The sequence below is a fragment of the Oryx dammah genome, unplaced genomic scaffold (assembly GCF_014754425.2).
Source record: "Oryx dammah isolate SB20612 unplaced genomic scaffold, SCBI_Odam_1.1 HiC_scaffold_1, whole genome shotgun sequence".
NCBI lineage: Eukaryota > Metazoa > Chordata > Mammalia > Artiodactyla > Bovidae > Oryx > Oryx dammah.
Window position 1 is genome coordinate 84,125,318 of NW_024070185.1, and position 23,653 is coordinate 84,148,970.

At 38.9% G+C, this 23,653-nt stretch overlaps 1 protein-coding gene across 1 annotated transcript in view; it reads right to left on the bottom strand.

Annotated features, from left to right (window-relative positions):
* The window catches only part of LOC120867543 (serine/threonine-protein kinase MRCK alpha-like), a 61,915-nt gene that overhangs the window by 18,002 nt on the left and 20,260 nt on the right, over positions 1-23,653 (bottom strand). The window contains exons 6-9 of the mRNA XM_040245949.1: positions 18,292-18,402; positions 3,740-3,823; positions 2,309-2,414; positions 613-749 (exon numbers count right to left, since the gene is read on the bottom strand). Of these exons, the coding sequence (XP_040101883.1) occupies positions 613-749; positions 2,309-2,414; positions 3,740-3,823; positions 18,292-18,402 (438 nt within the window). The remainder of the gene's footprint in view (positions 1-612; positions 750-2,308; positions 2,415-3,739; positions 3,824-18,291; positions 18,403-23,653) is intronic.

Consider the following 23,653-nt stretch of genomic DNA (forward strand, 5'->3'; position numbering starts at 1 on the left):
AACATCAAACACTACACAATTATTGCATACAAAATTAAAACAATACAAGTGTGTTACAAACACTTTTCTTGTTAAAAGATTGGAACCCAATGACATAACATGATTGAAATTTAAAAGCAAGGCAGTTATTTTGATTACTGAATAATTCATGTGTGTGAAAAATATATTAATACTATTTCAATTAACACAAGCAATTCATTTAAATAACAGTCACAGCTTTGCCTCTAAGGTTACATTAAATTCAAATTTGGTAACTCCAAAATCACCTCAGATTTTAAATATTTCTCAGGAAGTTTTTTTCACTTTTAATCTCATAAGTTATTATTGCTGACTGGAAATCAAAGTTACATCATTAGGACAGATTTTAGCATTTGTTCATTGCAAGGTAATGTCGAAACAGAAAACCTTGGGAAACTTGAAAATATCCTATTGGGAGCAGCTACACTTAGTTTTGAAATCATATTCTTAGGATGCAAACAATATTTTCAATTTAATATAATTAATATTGTATAACATATCATAAATACTTCTGACAAATATTGTACATGCATTTTGTAAAGTGATTAATAAACTCTTTAAGAGTTCATGGGAACCCAGAACATTGCCACTTACCCAGACATGGCCTTCATAGGCTGTTCCCAAGCCTTTCTGTGGGTCTAGACAGAAGGCACCTTTCTTCTGATGAAAAGGCACCGGACAAGCTCTTGGAGCTTTTTCTACACAGGCTGTGTGACATGAGAACCCACATGCTTTTTGAAGGAAATAGAGAGATATGATTGTAGGGGGTAAAATGGGTTGACTCCCTCAACCCCCACTGCATTTCTGTCTACTCTATCCTAGAGATCAAAATGCTAAAAACTACCTGTCCCAGACTCCCTTGGAATTAAGTTTTGGACCTGATATAAGTTCTACTGGTAAGATAACCTGTGAGACTGAATTGAGTCGGGGAGGCCTGGCGTGCTGCGATTCATGGGGTCGCAAAGAGTTGGACACGACTGAGCGACTGAACTGAACTGAGGAGAGCTGCAAAATGCAGCACATCGATTTTACTGGCTTGGAAATGGACAGGGGGTGACAGCTGCAGGAATGGCTTCTGAATTCGATGGGAGCTCTCTTAACTCCACGGCAGCAGGGAGTTTCTTGACTCTGGCAGACGCTGCAGGTCTTGAGGGCTGCAGCATAGTGGCAGCTTCCAGATTCACCATCTTTCTGACACTGGTGGGAGCTGTGCCAGGCTCAGCAGAGACAGAGATGTTGGCAGCAGGAAATGCTCTGGGAGCTCAGCTCAGAAGCTGCCTCTGCTGCCCTGGGAGGATCGCATGGGCACATAATTCCCCATGTAAAGTCGCACTTTGTTGAATATGCTGGGGTGCATTTATGGTTAAGGCATCTCTGATTGTCACAGTGCTGAGGACAGGAAAGCTGTCCTACTCCGCACCGTGTGTTCCTGAGTGGGCACTTGAGAGACTGGCTATTAATACAGAGTCTGTTTCCTAGGATGAGGTATGAGGTGTCAGTGCAGCACTGTGATATACTGTTTGATACTTCCAAAACTATATTTCTTTCTTTCAGTGATGTCTTAATAAATTCAATGAGTAAAATAAAAAGATTACAACTCAAGGCTAGCATTCTATTTTCCTGTCACATAATGGTGAATGTAGTCCTCACACTCTACTATTGCTATAAACAACAAAATGTATCTAAACACATTTTCCTAATAACTGTGGCCCTGCCTGAAGACAACACAGCACACCTCCCTGGGGTGCTTTCACGCGGGCTGTGAGGGGATGAGGCTGTTTGGAGCTGCACAGTGCAGAGGTCTCTTCAGAAGCCCCCATATGAAATAGATCCAGAGGGATTTTTAGTAACGCGATCAGTTCACTGTTGTGTTTCCACAATTCAAAGAGAACGAAATTTCTGACTGAATGTTTGTGTTCCTTCATAAACGATGTATCAAAATCGTAATCCCCATGTGAGGGTGTTTGGAGATGGGGTCCGTATGAGGACGTGGGAGTGGAGCCCTCGAGAATGGGATCAGCGCCGTTAGAAAAAAGACCGCACAGAGCTCCTTGTCTCCTCCACCAGTTGAAGACACAGCAAGCAGGCAGCCATCTGCAGCCTGCAAGAAGGCCTCCCCAGAACTGGGCCATACTGACATTCTGATCTGAGACTTCCAGCCAGTGAGGAACATATGACTGTGTTTGGAAGTCACCCAGTCTCTGGACTTTGTTATGACACTGAGTTGACTAAAACACTTAGATACAAGTATTATGAGTCTGACTCCATGTATCCCTTATTCAGATCTCACCGTCACAGGTGCAGCCTTGTCTTATTAAACCCACCATCAGAGATGTGCACTGGTGACACTTGGTGGGAGCAGTAAAGGATGTGAGGAAAAACCGGTGGGCCTTATGCTATAAAACAAAGAGACCAAATGCACATTGTTAAACAACTTTGAATAGGTGATTCTGGTGATTCCTTCAACCCATCCTGCCCCAGACAAAGAAAAGCAGCTTTCCCTTTTCTCACCAGCATTTAAGATTCTTGCCCCTAAGTACTTCATAATTGGAAAATTCTGATTTAAAAAAATACCAAGAAGAGAAAGGGGGTGCAGAGGAGGAGAAGAAGAAAGAGAACTATTTAAGTGGTGATCAAACATACATTATTACTACTTGGAAGTAGTAGCAATAAAGTTTGACTTTTATTTGAGCTGATATGCTCTGAACATTTAAAAAATTCTAGACTGACAAATTCTTCAAATCATTCCTTTATAACAAATGGAGTCAAAACTGCCGATGTATAAATATTTTTATCAGGGAGGGGTAGCAAAAATATTATGGTTTTTAAAACCTTCTTTAGAAGAGAGAGTAATTTCAAAATTTTATCTCTGCAGCAAATTATGTGTTTCACTTTCTACTACCAATAAAAAAAAAATGTGCTCCAGGAAATGGAACACTCCCATTAAGTTAAGCAAGACCTATTATACCTTCAAGACAGAAGGCACCCTGAAATTTCTCACTGAAACCCCAATAACTAAAATTGTAGATCTTTTCACAGAATTATCAAGTTGACAACCCACTGTAGATTTTCCATTTCTGTATCATGTCTTTCTGACCTGAAATTATTGTCATAAAATAGCAATATGTATAACAAAATTATAACAAAATCTGGTTTTCCTAAACATTAGTTGGCCAGTTTTCTCACCTTCCTTGTGTCTGTTTCCTAATCTGTCAGGGGGACAGACTGGCACTCCCTGCCATGTGCCATGGGTGGTGTGTGTACAGGAGCTACTTGCTCTTTCTCAGATGATCAATTTATTCCTCTCTTCAGCACTGCAAGTCACCCCTGCCTCCTGAAGAATCTGGTGTCTCTAGTTCCTGAATGCTTCTATGTGTGCAAAATCTTAATTATCTTGTGACTTAGCAAGACCTTTCTAAGCCCTTGACATTCAGATTTTTCAGCCTTCCTAACCTCTCACTCAGGTTCTTCCATCTTCCAAAATTACATTGACTTGTCTGCTTTTTCTCTCTCTTTGGTTGGGTTAGTAAGTTTCATTAGAAAGCAAAAAAAAAAAAAAAAAGTATGCATTTTTGAATCTGCTATGTTTAACCAGAAGTCTCCAAGGAAAATAAGAAGGAAGGAAGGAAGGGAAAAGAAGGGAAGGTAAGGGGTAGGTTAGAGACCAAAACCAACTTGTCATTTTTCAAAGACTTGCTAAATTTATAACTAAATCAAGTACCTTAGTTGGAAAGAGGATTCTACTATGACATTCCTTTCTCTTTATTGTTGGTGTGTGGACTGGAAGGTGAGCAGAATCTGTGATCTGGAACAAAAAGACAAAAATAAAGATAGGTAAGTCAGCCATATCACCAAAATTATAAGAATTAAATGATTTCTCAAGTAAAGCAAAAGAATGATATTTGCTATACAAAAAGACAGTAAAAATAAAATTCTCACAGGGCGAAATATATATTTTAAGTAGTTTAAATCTCTGCTTTTAGTTTCTATTAAAAATCTACTTATTTCATATACTATATTTCAATTTGGCTATTTTAAAATGTATGTCATAACAGGTAGACTATATTAAAGAAGAATTTTATTTTTTGCATGCATGTGGAACTTCCTCTAGCATGTACTGAACATATGACAACTGCAGTGGAAGCATGGAGTCTTAACCACTGGGCTACCTGGGAAGTCCGAAAGAAGAATAGTAATCCTAAACATATTGGACAGATAATGTTAACAAGTAGATACATGATCAGAATCTTCACAAGATTTTTGAACTACTAGTTTTATAAATGTAGAAGTAATTTATGATTTGAAATCTGTAGAAATATACTAAAACAATTATAGAGGGTTGCGCAAGATCATGTGAATACTCATAATCTAAAAATAGGCTCAGATAATTTAGATTACGTATCTTAAACAGACTTCAAAATCATAGAAAATACAGCTGCCTATGTGACTGGAAAAGGTAAGTTTTCATTCCAATCCTAGAGAAAGGTAAAGCCAAGGAATGCTCAAACTACTGCACAATTGCACTCATCTCACACGCTAGTAAAGTAATGCTCAAAATTCTCCAAGCCAGGCTTCAGCAATATGTGAACCGTGAACTTCCAGATGTTCAAGCTGGTTTTAGAAAAGGCAGAGGAACCAGAGATCAAATTGCCAACATCCACTGGATCATGGAAAAATTCAAGAGAGTTCCAGAAAAACATCTATTTCTGCTTTATTGACTATGCCAAAGCCTTTGACTGTGTGGATCACAATAAACTGTGGAAGATTCTGAAAGAGATGGGAATACCAGACCACCTGACCTGCCCTTGAGAAACCTGTATGCAGTTCAGGAAGCAACAGGTAGACCAGGACGTGGAACAACAGACTGGTTCCAAATAGGAAAAGGAATATGTCAAGGCTGTAGATTGTCACCCTGCTTATTTAATGTATATGCAGAGTACATCATGAGAAATGCTGGGCTAGGTGAAGCACAAGCTGGAATCAAGATTGCTGGGAGAAATAACAATAACCTCAGATATGGAGATGACAGCATCCTTATGGCAGAAAACAAAGAAGAACTAAAGAGCTTCTTGATGAAAGTGAAAGAGGAGAGTGAAAATTTTGGCTTAAAACTCAACATTCAGAAAACTAATATCATGGCATCCGGTCCTATCACTTCATGGGAAATAGATGGGGAAACAGTGGAAACAGTGGCTGACTTTATTTTTCTGGCCTCCAAAATCACTGCAGATGGTGTCTGCAGTGATGAAATAAAAAGATGCTTACTCCTTGGAAGGAAAGTTATGACCAACCTTGAAACCATATTAAAAAGCAGAGACATTACTTTGCCAACAAAGGTCTGTCTAGTCAAGGCTATTGTTTTTCCAGTAGTCATGTATGGATGTGAGAATTGGACTGTGAAGAAAGCTGAGTGCCAAAGAATTGATGCTTTTGAACTGTGGTGTTGGAGAAGACTCTTGAGAGTCTCTTGGACTGCAAGGAGATCCAACCAGTCAATCCTAAAGGAGATTAGTCCTGGGTGTTCATTGGAAAGACTGATGTTGTAGCTGAAACTCCAATACTTTGGCCACCTGATACAAAGAGCTGACTCATTTGAAAAGAGCCTGATGCTGGGAGAGATTGAGGGCAGGAGGAGAAGGGGATGACAGAGAATGAGATGTTTGGATGGCATCACCAACTCAATGGACATGAGTTTGGGTAGACTCAGGGAGTTGGTGATGGACAAGGAGGCCTGGCATGCTGAGGTTCATGGGGTCACAAAGAGTTGGACACGACTGAGTGACTGAACTGAACTGATGTGATATAAAATTTTTCTTTCCTAGGACATAGTAGAAAACACATTTTGAAATGGAAAGAATTGGATGCTTACATATCTTCCTGGAGAATAAAATCTCACTGTAAGCAAAGATGGTACACAGTTAAGCAGAGCTTATAAGTACATAGATTTGCAAAACGGTAAATAACCATGGAGAAAAAAATACTCTAAGAAACTGATAGGAAATGCAGGGAATTCAGGACACTTGCAAAATTTTCAAAGACATTAAGAAAAAATTGCCTCTTTACTATGCATCCCAATAAATAGACTTTTATATGGATTTATTAAATAACTATAATAAAGATTCCTTCATATGAGGCAATTTATTAATGACTTATAAGAAAATGATTTATAAGAAAACAAAGGCAAGCACTACTACTAATGAAAAACCAAATACTTTCTCCTAAGAATGGAAACAAGGCAAGGATCTCCAGTACTACTTCTTTGATTCAACTCAACCTGAAAGTTCTAGCCAGGACAACAGGCAGAATGAAAAATAATAGGCATACAGACCAGAATAGAAGTCATCTTATTTGCAGATGACATGATAATCTGCATAGAAAATGCCTAGGAATGTCAAGTAAAAATAAAATCCTGAACTATTAAATGAATTTGACAAAGACACATGAAACAAGATTAACACAAAAATTAATCATATTTATACATAATAGGAAAACATAATTGGAAATTGACTTTTTCTGCTGAGACTTAACCCTGCTTATTTAACTTCTATGCAGAGTACATTATGAAAAATGCTGGGCTGGATGAAGCACAAACTGGAATCAAGATTGCCAGGAGAAATATCAATAACCTCATATATGCAGATGACACCACCCTTATGGCAGAAAACAAAGAAGAACTAAAGAGCCTTTTGATGAAAGTGAAAGAAGAGAGTGAAAAAGTTGGCTTAAAGCTCAGCATTCAGAAAACTAAGATCATGGCATCTGGTCCCATCACTTCATGGCAAATCGATGGGGAAACAGTGGAAATAGTGAGAGATTTTACTTTTTTGGCCTCCAAAATCACTGCAGATGGTCACTGCAGCGATGAAATAAAAAGATGCTTACTCCTTGGAAGGAAAGTTATGACCAAACTTGACACCATATTAAAAACCAGAGACATTACTTTGCCAACAGAGGTCCGTCTAGTCAAGGCTATTGTTTTTCCAGTAGTCATGTATGGATGTGAGAGTTGGACTGTGAAGAAAGCTGAGCGCTCAAGAATTGATGCTTTTGAACTGTGGTGTTGGAGAAGACTCTTGAGAGTCTCTTGGACTGCAAGGAGATCCAACCAGTCCATCCTAAAGGAAATCAGTCCTGAATATTCATTAGAAGGACTGATGCTGAAGCTGAAACTTCAATACTTTGGCCACCTGATATGAAGAGTTGACTCATTTGAAAAGACCCTGATGCTGGGAAAGATTGAGGGCAGGAGGAGAAGGGGACAACAGAGGATGAGATGGTTGGATGGCATCACTGACTCAATGGACATGAATTTGAGTAAACTCCGGGAGTTGGTGATGGACAGGGAGGCCTGGCATGCTGCAGTCCATGGGGTTGCAACGAGTCAGACATGACTGAGCAATTGAACTAAGACTTAATTTTTTAGAACACTGAAGGATTCACAACAAAACTGAGGGGAGAGTACGGAGATTTCCCACACAGCCTCTTAGATAAGCATAGGCACCTCCATCATCAAAATCCCCCACCAGAGTGGTACATTTGTTACACTTGATGAAAGTACACTGATGCATCCTAATTGTCCAAAGTCCATAGTTTACATTAAGGTTTACTGTCACTGTTATGCATTCTATGGGTTTAGACAAATGTTTGATAACATGTATTTATCAGGATGGTACCAAGAAAAGGAGTTTCACTCCTGTGAAAGTCCGTGGTGCTCTACCTGTTCATTTCCTCACCCCAACCTCTGGAAACTACATGATTTTTACAGTACATAGTTTTGCCATTTCTAAAATGTCATATACTTGGAATCAAACGGTATGTAGCCCTTTTAAATTGGTGTCTTTTACTTGGTAAGATGCATTTTAGATTCTTCCATGTCTTTTAATGGCTCTATAACTCACTTATCTTTATGGCTGAGTAATGTTCCATTGTCTTCATGTACCACAGTTTATTTATCTAGACACCTACATGAACCAGAAATCATGATGGTGTGATCACCAACCAAGAGTTAGACATCCTGGAATGTGAAGTCAAGTGGGCCTTAGGAAGCATCACTATGAACAAAGCTAATGGAGGCAATGGAATTCCAGTTGAGCTATTTCAAATCCTAAAAGACGATGCTATGAAAGTGTTACACTCAATATGCCAGCAAATTTGGAAAACTCAGCAGTGGCCGCAGGACTGGAAAAGGCCAATTTCATTCCAATCCCAAAGAAAGGTAATGCCAAAGAGTGCACAAACTACCACACAATTGCACTCATCTCACACACTAGCATGGAGAAGGCAATGGCACCCCATTCCAGTATTCTTGCCCGGAAAATCCCATGGATGGAAGAGACTAGTGGGTTGCAGTCCATGGGGTCACTAAGAGTTGGACATGATGGAGAGACTTCACTTTCACTTTTCACTTTCATGCATTGGAGAAGGAAATGGCAACCCACTCCAGTGTTCTTGCCTGGAGAATCCCAGGGACGGGGGAGCATGGTGGGCTGCCATCTATGGGGTTGCACAGAGTCGGACATGCTTGAAGAGACTTAGCAGCAGCAGCAGCAGCGAACACTAGCAAAGTAATGCTTAAAATTCTCCAAGCCAGGCTTCAACAGTACGTGAACCATGAAATTCCAGATGTTTAAGCTGGTTTCAGAAAGGGCAGAGGAACCAGAGATCAAATTGCCAACATCCATTGTATTATCAAAAAAACAAGAGAGTTCCAGAAAAACATCTACTTCTGCATTATTGACCTTGCAAAGCCTTTGACTGTGTTGGTCACAACAAACTGTGGAAAATTCTTAAAGAGATGGGAATACCAAACCACCTGATCTGCCTCTTGAGAAATCTATATGCTCTTCAGGAAGCAACAGTTTGAACTGGACATGGACAGTGATTGGTTCCAAATAGGGAAAGGAGTATGTCAAGGCTGTATGTTGTCACCCTGCTTATTTAACTTATATGCAGAGTACATCATGACAAAGGCTGGGCTGGATGAAGAACAAGCTGGAATCAAGATTGCTGGGAAAATATCAATAACCTCAGATATGCAGATGACACCATCCTTATGGCAGAAAATGAAGAGGAACTAAAGAGCTTCTTGATGAAAGTGAAAGAGGAGAGTGAAAAAGTTGGCTTAAAACTCAACATTCAGAAAACTAAGATCATGGCATCTGGTCCTGTCAGTTCAGTTCAGTCACTCAGTCATGTCCGAATCTTTGCGACCCCATGAATCACAGCACGCCAGACCTCCCTGTCCATCACCAACTCCCAGAGCTTACCCAACTCATGTCCATTGAGTCGGTGATGTCATCCAGCCATCTCATCCCCTTTTCCTCCTGCTCCCAATCCCTCCCAGCATCAGGATCTTTTCCAATGAATCAACTCTTTGCATGAAGTGGCCAAAGTATTGGAGTTTCAGCTTCAGCATCAGTCCTTCCAATGAACACCCAGGACTTATCTCCTTTAGGATGGACTGGTTGCATCTCCTTGCAGTCCAAGAGACTCTCAAGAGTTTACTCCAGTACCACAGTTCAAAAGCATCAACTCTTCAGTGCTCAGCTTTCTTCACAGTCCAACTCTCACATCCATACATGACCACAGGAAAAACCATAGCCTTGACTAGACAAACCTTTGTTGGCAAAGTAATGCTGTCTAGGTTGGTCCTAACTTTTCTTCCAAAGAGTAAGTGTCTTTTAATTTCATGGCTGCAGTCACCATCTGCAGTGATTTGGGAGCCCAAAAAATAAAGTCTCTCACTATTTCCACTGTTTCCCCATCTATTTCCCATGAAGTGATGGGACCAGATGCCATCATCTTCGTTTTCTGAATGTTGAGCTTTAAGCCAACTTTTTCACTCTCCTCTTTCACTTTCATCAAGAGGCTTTTTAGTTCTTCGCTTTCTGCCATAAGGGTGATGTCATCTGCATATCTGAGGTTATTAATATTTCTCCCTGCAATCTTGATTCCAGCATGTGCTTCATCCAGCCCAGCATTTCACATGATGTACTCTGCATATAAGTTAAATAAGCAGGGTGACAATATACAGCCTTGACATACTCCTTTTCCTATTTAGAACCAGTCTGTTCCATGTCCAGTTCTAGCTTCCTATCCTGCATATAGGTTTCTCAAGAGGCAGGTCAAGTGGTCTGGTATTCCCATCTCTTGAAGAATTTTCCACAGTTTACTGTGATCCACAGAATCAAAGGCTTTGGCATAGTCAATAATGCAGAAATAGGTGTTTTTCTGGAACTCTCTTGCTTTTTCGATGATCCAGTAGATGTTGGCAATTTGATCTCTGGTTCTTCTGCCTTTTCTAAAACCGGCTTGAACATCTGGAAGTTCACGGTTCACATATTGCTGAAGCCTGGCTTGGAGAATTTTGAACATTACTTTGCTAGCATGTGAGATACGTGCAATTGTGTGGTAGTTTGAACATTCCTTGACATTGCCTTTCTTTGGGATTGTAATGAAAACACCTTTTCCAGTCCTGTGGCCACTGCTGAGTTTTCCTAATTTGCTGGCATATTGAGTGTAGCACTTTCACAGCATCATCTTTCAGGATTTGAAATAGCTCGACTGGAATTCCATCACCTCCACTAGCTTTGTTCATATTGATGCTTTCTAAGGCCCACTTGACTTCATAGATGTCTGACTCTAGGTGAGTAATCACACCATAATGATTATCTGGGTCGTGAAGATCTTTTTTGTACAGTTCTTCTGTGTATTCTTGCCACCTTTTCTTAATATCTTCTGCTTCTGTTAGGCCCATAACATTTCTGTCCTTTATTGAGCCCATCTTTGCATGAAATGTTCCCTAGGTATCTCTAATTTTCTTGAAGAGGTCTCTAGTCTTTCCCATTCTGTTGTTTTCCTCTGTATCTTTCCATTGATCACTGAGGAAGGCTTTCTTATCTCTCCTTGCTATTCTTTGGAACTCTCCATTCAGATGCTTATATCTTTCCTTTTATTCTTTGCTTTTTGCTTCTCTTATTCACAGCTATTTGTAAGGCCACCCCAGACAGCCATTTTGCTTTTTTGCATTTCTTTTCTATGGGGATGGTCTTGATCCCTGTCTCCTGTACAATGTCACAGACCTCTGTGCATAGTTCATCAGGCACTCTGTCTATCAGATCTAGTCCCTTAAATCTATTTCTCACTTCCACTGTATAATCATAAGGGCCGTCATGGTCAACGAAAGAGTCCAAAATGCAGTACTTAGATGCAATCTCAAAAACAACAGAATGATCTCTGTTCGTTTCCAAGGCAAACCATTCAGTATCACAGTAATCCAAGCCTATGCCTCTACCAGTAATGCTGAAGAAGCTGAAGTTGAACGTTTCTGTGAAGAACTACAAGACCTTTTAGAACTAACACCCAAAAAAGATGTCCTTTTCATTATAGGGGACTGGAATGCAAAAGCCAAGAAACACCTGGAGTAACAGGCAAATTTGCACATGGGGTACGGAATGAAGCAAGGCAAAGACTAATAGAGTTTTGCCAAGAGAACACACTGGTCATAGCAAACACCCTCTTCCAACAACACAATGAAGACTCTACACGTGGACATCACCAGATGGTCAACACCGAAATCAGATTGATTATATTCTTTGCAGCCAAAGATGGAGAAGCTCTATACAGTCAGCAAAAACAAGACCAGGAGCTGACTGTGGCTCAGATCATGAACTCCTTATTTCCAAATTCAGACTGAAATGCAAGAAAGTGTGGAAAACCACTAGACCATTCAGGCATGACCTAAATCAAATCCCTTATGATTATACAGTGGAAGTGGGAAATAGATTTAAGGGACTAGATCTGATAGACAGAGTGTCTGATGAACTGGTCCTGTCACTTCATGGCAAATAGATGGGGAAACAGTGGAAACAGCGGCTGACTTTATTTTGGGGGGCTCCAAAATCACTGCAGATGGTGACTGCAGCGATGAAATTGAAAGACGCTTGCTTCTTGGAAGAAAAGTTGTGACCCACCTTGACATCATGTTAAAAAGCAGAGACATTACTTTGCCAACAGAGGTCCCTCTAGTCAAAGCTATGATTTTCCGTATGGATATGAGAGTTGGACTATAAAGAAAGCTGAGCACTGAAGAATTGATGCTTTTGAACTATGGTGTTGGAGAAGACTCTTGAGAGTCTCTTTATTGCAAGGAAATCCAACCAGTCCATCCTAAAAGAAATCAGTGGAATATTCACTGGAAGGACTGATGCTGAAGCTGAAACTCTAATATTTGGCAACCTGATATGAAGAGCTGACTCATTTGAAAAGACCCTGATGCTGGGAAAGACTGAAGACAGGAGGAGAAGCGGACGACAGAGGATGAGATGGTTGGATGGCATCACCAACTCAATGGACGTGAGTTTGAGTGAACTCCAGGAGTTGGCGATGGACCGAGAGGCCTGGCATGCTGCAAGTCCATGGGGTCGCAAAGAGTCGGACACAACTGAGCGACTGATCTGAACTGAACTGAAGAAGGTTGCTTCCAAGCTTGGGCAGTTTAATAAAGTTTCTAAATATATCCATGTACAGCATTTTGTGTGGAGATAAGTTTTCATTTCTTTTGAATAATATCAAGGTACATGATTCCAGGACTGTATTGAAAGAGTATTTAATTTTGTAAGAAATGTCTAAACTCTGTTCCAAAGTAGCTGAACCATTTTGCATTTGCACCAGCAATGAATGAGAGCTCCTATTGTTCTACATTTTGCCAGCACTGGATGTTGTCCATGTCCCAGATTTTGATGTGTAGAGGTATCTCATCGTTTTAACTTGCATTTTCTGATGACATATATACGGACATTTTTTCCTGTGCTTATTTGCAATCTATGTATCTTCTTTTTATTGAGGTCTCTGTTTAGTCTTTGATCCATTTTTAATCAAGTTTTTTGTTTTCTTATGAGTTTCTTCTTGAGTTTTAACAGTTTTTATATATTTTGGGTGACTTTTTTTTTTTATCATATTTGTCTTTTGCAAATATTTTCTCCCTGTCTGTGGCTAGTCGTCTTAGTCTCTTTTACAGAGCAAATTTTTTAATTTTAATGAAGTGCAACTTATCAGAAATTTATTTTGTGGCTCTTGCTTTTGACTTTATATTTAAGAAGTTATTATCTAATGCAAGTTTGCTGAGACTTTCACCTATGTTGTAGTTTTGCGTTTTAAATACAGGCTTATGATCCGAAGTCATTATCTAACGCAAGGTTGCTGAGACTTTCACCTATGTTTTGCATTTTAAATGTAGGATTATGATCCATTTTGAATTAATTTTTTGAAGAGTGTAAGGTCTGTGTCTAAAGTTTATATTTTTTGCATGTGCAAGTCCAGTTCTTCAAGCACCATTTGTTGAAGAGACTATCTTTGTTCCTCTGTATGGTTCTGGGCATTTTATTATATTTCATTGGTCTATTTGTCCATTCTTTGCCTTAAAAACAATTGAAATTCTGGCACACACGATAACATGGATGAAATATGAAGATAATATGCCAAGTGAAATTAGCCAGACAAAAAGGGGCAAATGTTATACGACTCTACTTATATCAAATATATAGAATAGGCAAATTCATAGAGATGCAAAGTAGATGAGAGTTTACCAGGGACCAAAGGGAAAGGAAATGTCAAATTATGGTTTAATGAGGATAAAACTTCTGTTTGTGGAGATGGAAAAATTTGAGAAATAAATACTGTAATAGTTACATTTGCAGAACACTGTGAAAGTAATTTATTCCACTGAACTCTACACTTAAAAATGAATAAATGGAATATTTTATGTTATGCCAATTTTGTGGTTGTTTTTAACTAAGTTGTGTCCAATTCATTTGTGACCCCACGGACTATGCCTGCCAAGCTCCTCTATCCATGGGACTTCCCAGGCATAAATACCAGAGCGGGTTGTCATTTTCTTCTCCAGGAGATCTTTTGCACCCAGAGATTGAACTCATGTCTCCTGAATTGGCAGGCAAATTCTTTACCACTGAGCCACCTGGGAAGCCCTTATGTATATTTTCAGTTCAGTTACTCAGTCGTGTCCAACTCTGCAACCCCATGGACTGCAGCACGCCAGGCTTCCCTGTCCATCACCAACTCCTGAAGCTTGCTCAAACTCATGTCCATTGAGTCAGTGATGCCGTCCAAACATCTCATCCTCTGTAGCCCCCTTCTCTTCCTGCCTTCAATATTTCCCAGCACCAGATTCTTTTCCAATGAGTCAGGTCTTTGCATCAGGTGGCCAAAGTATTAGAGCTTCAGCTTCAGCATCAGTCCTTCCAATGAAGATTCAGGACTGATATACTTTAAGATTGACTGGTTGGATCTCCTTGCAGTCCAAGGGACTTGCAAGAGTCTTCTTGAACACCACAGTTCAAAAGCAGGTATATTTTACAACCAAATAAGTAAGTAAATAACTAAATAAAGCTGATATATGATAGAAGTGATGTTACAAATTATTAGGAGTTGATAGACTAGTCAGTGAATTGGGCCTGGGACAACTAACTATCATGGTATCATGGTGGCAAAAGTCAGATTGCTACTTCAGAGCAAACAAAGATATAATTTCCTGTTGATTAAAGACCTAAATGCAAAAAGCAAAACTTTAAATCTTTTTGGCACTTCGAGGACAGAAGAATAGGATAGAAATGGAATTCTTAGAAAACAATTAAAAACCTCAAGCAGTAAAAGGAGATATATTTTACTAATAGAATGAAAAACCTCTACATGACAAAATGAAAGCAATAATTAGATACCACTTCATACTCGTCAGAATTACAAAATTTCAGTGGTCTAGTAGTGGCAAGTGTCAACATAGGTATAAGGAAATGAGAACTCTTATGTGCTGCTAAGTGAGAGTAGAAATTGGTTTTTAAAAACTCTATTCCCAGCAAGGTGAGATGAGTGTGCACAAGGAGGGTAATCTAAGATAGCAACACAGAGCCCATGCAGTGTGGGAAGTAATGAAGTAGCTGCAGAGATGGTAGATTGCTCACAGAGAACAGAGGTGACAGAATAGCTTCCCTGGTGGCTCAGACGGTAAAGCCTCTGCCTGCAGTGTGGGAGACCCGGGTTCGATTCCTGGGTCAGGAAGATCCTCTGGGAAAGGAAATGGCAATCCCCTCCAGCACTCTTGCCTGGAAAATCCCATGGACGGAGGAGCCTGATAGGCTACAGTCCATGGGGTCACAAAGAGTCGGACATGACTGAGCGACTTCACTTCACTTCACTGAGAGTATAAAGAGGCAAGTTTCTCACTGTCACAGAAGGAAGTTTCCAATATAGAAAAGGAGAAAACTAGAATGAAACCTATAATGTTGGTTTGGAATTAGAGGTATAAATGTGTGTATGAACTCATAGTTTTTATAGGTAAGTAGTTAGATAAGTAGGTAGGTGAGTAGGACAGTAGAGATGATAGATGAACAGAGAGATGACAATACACAGATACATAGATTTTCTACATAGAGACTGATATATAGATATATTTTTCTCTTTCTCTATCCAACAAGCATTCTAGAATAGTGACATCCCATAGCAACGCACATACCTAACACCCAGATCTTGTCTTCTAAATACCATTTTCCACTGAAAGCAATCAGTGCTCCTTGGAGAGATGGCTAAATCCATGGCTGGCAAAATACAAGATAAGCTATACAACCATTTGAATACTAGAATAAATTATGACTATAATGGATTGTAAACAATGAAGTAAAATGAAAAACTATGTGTCCATACAGATATAAGTAAATCGCAAATTGTTAAGAAACGTGGTACTTACTGCTTCAAAGTACCTCTATTCAAAATACTTATTAATTACAAAGGAAAAAAAGTAATTTCACAGTGGACAGGCCTGGAAATTCCCACCTTAGCGCAGAGGTCAAGTAAGCATGGAAAATATCAAAATCACGAACCACCTGATAGCATATAAGGAGAAGACCACAGCATCACTTCTGTGATATTTTTGACAAACATGCATAACCTGAATCAAGCCATGAGAAAGCCTTTGTAACATGAGGGATATTCTATTCTAAACCAGCGTGTGACTTTTGAGAGTATCAAGGTAATGAAGTCAAAGAAAGACTTTAGCAAGAGACTAATATGGCAAGAGACTTCCATATGGCAAGAAACTAATGAGAGATGACAACCAAAAGCAAAGATAAATTTTGAACTGCCTTTTTTTTTTTTTGCAATAATGGACACGAAGGAGCAGTTGGTGACACCTGAAGCGGTCTGAGAATTAGATAGCCGATAGTGATGTATCAATGTTAGTGATGATGGTTGTACTGTATATGTATAAGATGTAGGAGAACATTCTTATTTGTAAGAAGTACAAGATTATGTATTCAAGGTGATGGAAAATCAAGTGACAACTTTCAAATAGTCTAGGAAAAATAAATATATACCACACTTATAGTATTTCTGTAAAATGTGTGACTGTTTCAAAAAATTAAAACAGTTGGCAAAATTATGCATTGAAAATATGCATTTCTACTAGCTAGTAGCTAACAAATTCTCCCATATGTATATAGCCAAACAGGTCTCAATAGGCTCTTTGAAATAGAGAAATTGTAATAAGGAAAAAAAAAGACATCAATACATAAAAAGGAACATAATTACATAAATCATGGTTATGTATAAATAAGTATATTTATAATCTGGAATACTACACAGCAGTTAAAGATGAACTGTCTTGACATGAATAAAAACTGTGAAAATAGTAGATTATTTTCACAAGAGAGATATTACTTGTGATTTTTGAGCAGACCAAACAATCCTTTGAAATTGAAGAACACATGCCTAGGATATAAAATATAAGAGAGTGGACAGAAGAATGCACACCATTTCAAAATATCCGATCACCTCCCAGGACAAAAGAATGCAGTTAGATGGGCTCAACTGTTCGGTATCATTCCAATTTTCTTTTTATCTGAACAAAAATGGCAAACTGTTGTCTTAATTTGTGGGTAATCGGTATATGCGCTTGTGATACATTATTCCTTGTACCTTCTTCCTCCATGAGAGATATTAAAATTTTAAAACAATAAAATAAAATTGTTATCAAAATTTTAAATGCTCTGAGCAGAATTTGAAAATAATGTCTGACCTGGCTATAAACCACAATGAAATTTTCCGAACTAAACCATGTATCTCTGGGAGAACTCGCCACCTAGTCCCCAGGATTCCAAAGTGGGTAGCAAGAAACCCTACCCAGATTAACCAGAGTGAGTGAGATGCAGAGGAGGGAAATAGCATTTCTGAAGATGGAAAATATGAGCTGGGAGACACCAAACCCTTTGATTTCTGGAGGAAACTTTTGCAGAGAATCATGTTCTCTGATTATCATAAAGGGCCACAAAGAGCTATTTTGTGTGCCATTATGTGAGACATAAAATTATCTTACATTTTAGTAAGAACAGTAGCAAAGTATTTTTTGTCTCGTTTTGTTTGTGGGTTCTTTTTGTTGGATGGCCTCAGGAGGACTATTTGCAGTTGTGTTTTAATTTGTTAGAATATAGTGATTTATGGGTTTCCCTGGTAACTCAGCTGATATAGAATCTGCCTGCAGTGCAGGAGACCCTAGCTTGACTCCTGGGTTGGGAAGATTCCCCTGGAGAAGGGATAAATACCCACTCCAGTATTTTTGGGCTTCCATGGTGCCTCAGATGGTAAAGAATCTGCCTGAAATGCGGGACCTGGGTTGGATCCCTGGGCTGGGAAGATCCCCTAGAGGAGGGCATGGCAACCCACTCCAGTATTCCTGCCTGGAGAATCCCCATGGACAGAGGAGCCTCGTGGGCTACAGTTTATGTCATTGCAAAGGGTTGGACAAAACTGAGCGACTAAGCACAGCACAGCACATGTATTGTTAATCCCAAACTCCTAGTTTATCCCTCTCTGCCCTGCCCAAGTTTCCGTTTGGTAACCATAAGTTTCTTTTCAAAGTCTGTGAGTCTGTTTAGCAAATGTATTTTTATGCCTTACCTAATACCAGACTTTATGTTGTGATAAGATTATGTAAAATATTCCTGTTACAGCTTAACTCCTTGATGTTAATTAAAGCAATGCAAATAATGAGAGCTCTCTCCCTGCCAGACCATGTCCCCTCATGGACATGGTTATCAGTTAAACTTAATATTAACTATCACCTGATAAACTTTATATTCTCTATAGACTGTTCCTATCTAAGCAATGCATCTGATTAGAGAGAAAGGGCACTGTTTCTGAACAGGATTCAGTCTCCTTTTGTTTGGTACAAGTGAAAAGTTCTGAAGCAAGTCTACCCCAGAGAGGTACCTTCACTGTGTCTGCTTCGTCTCCACTATATGATGATGGAGATGTGGACCTGGAACTGATGTAAAACTTGATCTTTAGATTCTGTTCAAATATATTGTCAACTGGATCGCCCTAGAAAAACAAGTTAAGGAAAACAAAAATTCAAGAGATCACTGTATAGAATTCAGCACTCTTAACATAAGTCATGAGCATAACACTACTTTCCAATAATGGGTGATAAAACTGTAACTTTAGTATTTTTGTAAGAAGTATGTCAACACTCAAAACTGTAGCCATGATCCTTCAATGGTGGACACAGCTGCTCCTACCTCACCTCTGAGCACTTCTCTTACGTGCTGTTTCACATCCATCATTCCATTCCATGTGGAAGTACCGTGACATTAAAAAACAAAAAAAAGAGCAGGTGGATTCCATTCACAGTGGGTTATAGAGAAATGAATCAGAAACTACAGATAACTCTGTCACTGAGGGCACCTAGAGAAGAGGATCAGAATATGTCACCCCCAAGTATGTCACTTTGGCATACTGATTACTTGAATTAAACTACTTGAGAAACAGCCATGCAAGGTTACTCTGGCCCTCCTTTGTTCTCCTGAAGGAAGAAGGATACAAATCTTCCCTGCGAAAATCACCCTTCCTGTGCCAGGAGGAGGGAAAAACTTTATCACCAGAAACATGGAATTCAAGGCTAGGAAGGCTGCATAAAAAAGATATGATTGTTAAACTACCCATATTTTACTTGTTACTTCACCATTTGTAACTCATAACCCAAACCCCTTTGTCTTATCGTTTCTTCACAAATATATTGTACCTTTGCCTAAAAAAGTATAAAATCTTCCTTTCTCTGGTCACTTAACGTCTTCTTTCTCTTGGGAAGGCTCCCATGTACATGTAAAAAATAAATAAGATGTGATGCTTTTCTCCTGTTATTCTGTCTTATGACCAATAGAAGGAAGACAAGAATTTTTCCCACCCACAGTGAATTAGGCATTAAATGAAAGTAAATGAAACTGATCATGGTTGTATGACTAACTGCACCAATGTAAACCTCTGCTTATTTAATAGCATAGAAATACTGGCACCCAGGGGTCAACATCTATTATCGTCAGAATTCTTTGTGACTTTACTTTGGAAGATCATGTAGTGCATAATTTAGTGATTTCCAAAGTTATAAAGTTTCTTAAAATGCAGAGGCAGCTCCAGGATTTTTATATAAGTGAGGCTCAATCAGAAGATGAGGTAAAGCTATAGGTCAGCCTTCCTGGGGTTGCATACACACAGTGAGTATTTCACATGGCACTAGAGAGTGTTTTGCTGTTTTCTTTACACATAATGTTTAATATCCATGATATGATGGTGGTGGTGGTTGTGGTGGTGATAGCAGTAGTAACTGGGATTTAGGGGTAGGAAAGCTGGTAGAGATTATTGAAAGGCCAACCTGCCTGAGCACCCCCCTTAGTCTCAAGAGTCACAATCGTCAAAATGTCCCAGGCATTTGTATGAGCACGTTTTGGGGGTAACAGAATAAACTCTCTTCAGAAAATAAAGCCAAATAATAAACAGCAGAAATAACTGACAATGTGCAAAGCAAAGAGCTTTGATTAGTAAATTACATCTTAAGCTTGTTTTCAGTTCAAGGCAAATTCAGACATGTGGCTTAAATCCCCAAATGCCCTGTTCATTTTCTCAGGCTGGATACAGTATCTTCCATTGTTAACTCATGTGACCACTGCTGTGAAATATGACTTATTGTTTGTATATTTTATTGATTTTTTTTTTTTTTTGGTGTGGAGAATTTAAAAGTCTGTCTTTTAGATCGATTCCAGGTACAATTTTCTATGTGGCACAAAGAATCCACTTGTCAATGCAGAAGACCCAAGAGATGTGAGTTTGATCCCTTGATCAGGAAGATTCCCTGGAGTAGGAAATGGCAACCCACTCCAGTATTCTTGCCTGGAAGATTCCATGTACAGAGCCCGTCAGTTACAGACCATGGGGTCACAAAGAGTTGGCCACGATTGAGCAACAGAGCAAGCATACACAGTTTTCTATGTGGTTAATAATTTAGAGATCAACAAGGCTCCCAACAAAATACTTGAGCCTAACACTGTAAGTGTTAGTCGCTCACTCCTGTCCAACTCTTTGCAACCCCATGGACTGTAGCCCACCAGGCAACTCTGTCCATGGAATTCTCCAGGCAAGAATACTGGAGTGGGTAGCCATTCCCATCTCCAGGGGATCTTCCTGACCTGGGGATCAAACCTCGGGTCTCCTGAACTGCAGGCAGATTCTTTACCATCTGAGGCACCAGGCTGGAAACTTAAAAGCTGCAAGATTGGCTGTCACTTATTGCTAATAATATAATCAAGGCTACGGTCTTCCCAGTGGTCACATATGGTTGTGAGAGTTGGCCCATAAAGAAGGCAGAGTGCTAGAGAATTGACACCTTTGAACTGTGGTGCTGGAGAAGATGCCCGAGAGTCCTTTGGACAGCAGGGAACTCAAACCAGTCAATCTTAGAGGAAATCAATCCTGAATACTCATTGGAAGGACTTATGCTGAAGCCGAAGCTCCAGTATTTTGGTCATCTGATGTGAAGAGTCAACTCATTGGAAGAGTCCCTGATGCTGGGAAAGATTGAAAGCAGAAAGAGAAGAGGGCATCAGAGGATGAGATGGCTAGATGGCATTACCGATGCAATGGGTATGAACTTGGGCAAACTTTGGGAGATGGTGAGGGACAGGGAAGCCTGGTGTGCTGCAGTCCATGGGGTTGCAAAGAGTTGGATACGACTGTGTGATTGAACAACATTGCTAATAGACTTGTTCCCTGGGAGGGCCATGACCATTACTGTGGGCATAAGCAAGCTAGCTACATGACACAGCTATCAGCAAAACAAGCAGATAAGGAGTTAATTTACTCCTACCAATGAAGATTCCCTTCTGAAAGTTCTCAGTAACCTAGGTAACTGACTACTGGAGAGACCCATCTGTCCTCTCCCATCCCCGGAATCTCATTTTTAAGCTTTAAATTAGGCAATGTAGAGTGAAACCCTGAAACTCAAGACACTCCACCCTCTATGCTAGTAAAATCAGAGCCCTCAGTCTCCTTTCTCTCCCATTCTCTCTATCTGCCACCTTGTTGTGTGGCCCTTGGGTGTGCCATGTACCCTCCAGGGCCTGTGAGTGATCAATCGTGTTCCTCAAGTTTCCCTTACAGTTTTTACTTAAGTGCATCCTGCTATCATAATAAGAATCACAAGGCTCGGACCAGACACACAGTGGTCCCTGTGGTGATGGAGAGGATTGTGTGTGGCACTCACTACAAGTACTACGGCTTAGGTGAATGCCCTGGGCATTCCTAACCAAGAGCATCACTACCAACCAGCTGAGACTACAAAACAGAGTTTAATCTTGCTCATAGTGTGTTGTCTTTTGTGCTTGACTTTTTTCACTCAACATTATGCTAATGAGATTCACTCATGGTGTTGTGTATAGCTGTAATTTATTCATTTTTATTGCTATAGTGTATTTCATTACATTAATATAGCCTAATTCCTTTATTCATTCATTTTGATGGACATTTGTGTTTTAGCTATTACAATCATTCTTCTACATACATCTTGGCATAAAATATGCAAGCATTCCTACAGGATATATTTCTAGAACTGGACACAATATGCAGATTAATATTTCTTCAAATGCTCACCAACACTTGCTTTTGTAATCATTCTGTGTTAGCTATTTATTTTCACTAGTGGCATCTCATGAGGTTTAGAACTTTTAATATGTTCATTGTCTATTTGGATTTCCTCTTTTATGAACAGTCTGTTAAATTTCTTGCCACTTTCCCATCAGGTTCACTGTCTTTTTCTTATTGATTTATAAACTCCTTATATATTCTAGATATGAGCTTTTGTTATTTGTAGTGTTGTAAACATCTATTTCTACTCTAAGGCTTGTGTTTGGATGATCATTTTTCACTGTTCTATAGTCCCAGTTTTACAATAAATTAAGTATTTCGAATAAAAATTTTTCTGGGCACTGTCAAACACCACTGGTCTATGTATTTATGTTTTTGCAAATATCGTACTGTTTTAATTTACAGATTGTAGTTTTATAATAAGTCTTGAATTTCTGGGACTTCTCTGGCAGTCCAGTGGTGAAGACTTCACCTTCTAGTGCAAGAGGTGCCTATTCCATCTCTGGCTGAGCAGCTAAGATCCCACAAGCCTTGTGGCCAAAAAACCAGAAACATTAAATAGAAGCAATATTGTAACAAATTCAGTAAGGACTTTAAAAATGGTCCACATCAATAACATCAGAGAACAATATGGATATTCCTTAACAAACTAGAAATAAAATTACCATATCACCCAGCAATCCCACTATGGGCATATACTCTGAGAAAACCACAATTCAGAAAGACACATGTACCCCAGTGTTTACTGCAACACTATTTATAATAGCCAGGGCATGTAAGCAACCTAGATGTCCATTGACAGATGAATGGATAAAGAACATGTGATACATATATGCATACATATATATATATATATAATATATATAATGGACTATTTCTCAACCATAAAAAGGAACAAATTTGAATCAGTTGTAGTGAGGTAGATGAACCCAGAGCCTGCTATATAGTGTGAAGTAAGTCAGAAAGAGAAAAACAAATATAGTATGTTAATGCATATATATGGAATCTAGAAAAATAGTATTGATGAACCTATTTGCAGGGAAGGAACTGACATGCAGACAGAGAAGAGATGTGTGACCACATTGCAAATTTCATGAAGAGAATAGAATTTAATCAGGATTATATTTAGTCTTGGTATTTTATATTAAATCTTTAATCTAGATGGAATCTTGATTGAATTGATATATTATCAGTAAACTCAAACAGGGGCTCTGTATCAACCTAGAGGGATGGGCTGGGGAAGGAAATGGGAGGGAGGTTCAAAAGAAAGGGGATATATGTATATCTATGGCTGATTCATGTTGAGGCTTGACAAAAAATGACAAAATTCTGTAAAAAATTAAATAATTAATAAATTAATTCAGTAAAAAATAAATTAATTAAAAAATGAAGAATTAATATCTTTATAATAGTGAGTCTTTCAATCTAGTGTTATAGACTATTTAACTTAGGCCTTTTAAAATATCCCTCTTTAAATTTTATCATATTTCTTCCTAGAAGCCTTCTAGCTATTGTTAGATTTGCTTCTAAATATTTGATTGATTCCTTATGTTATTGTAAATGGTGTATGTTTAAAAGGTAATTATTTAATATTCTAATATAATTACTTCATATTATTTAATAGTCATATAGAGAGATGCATTTGATTTGAGTATATTGA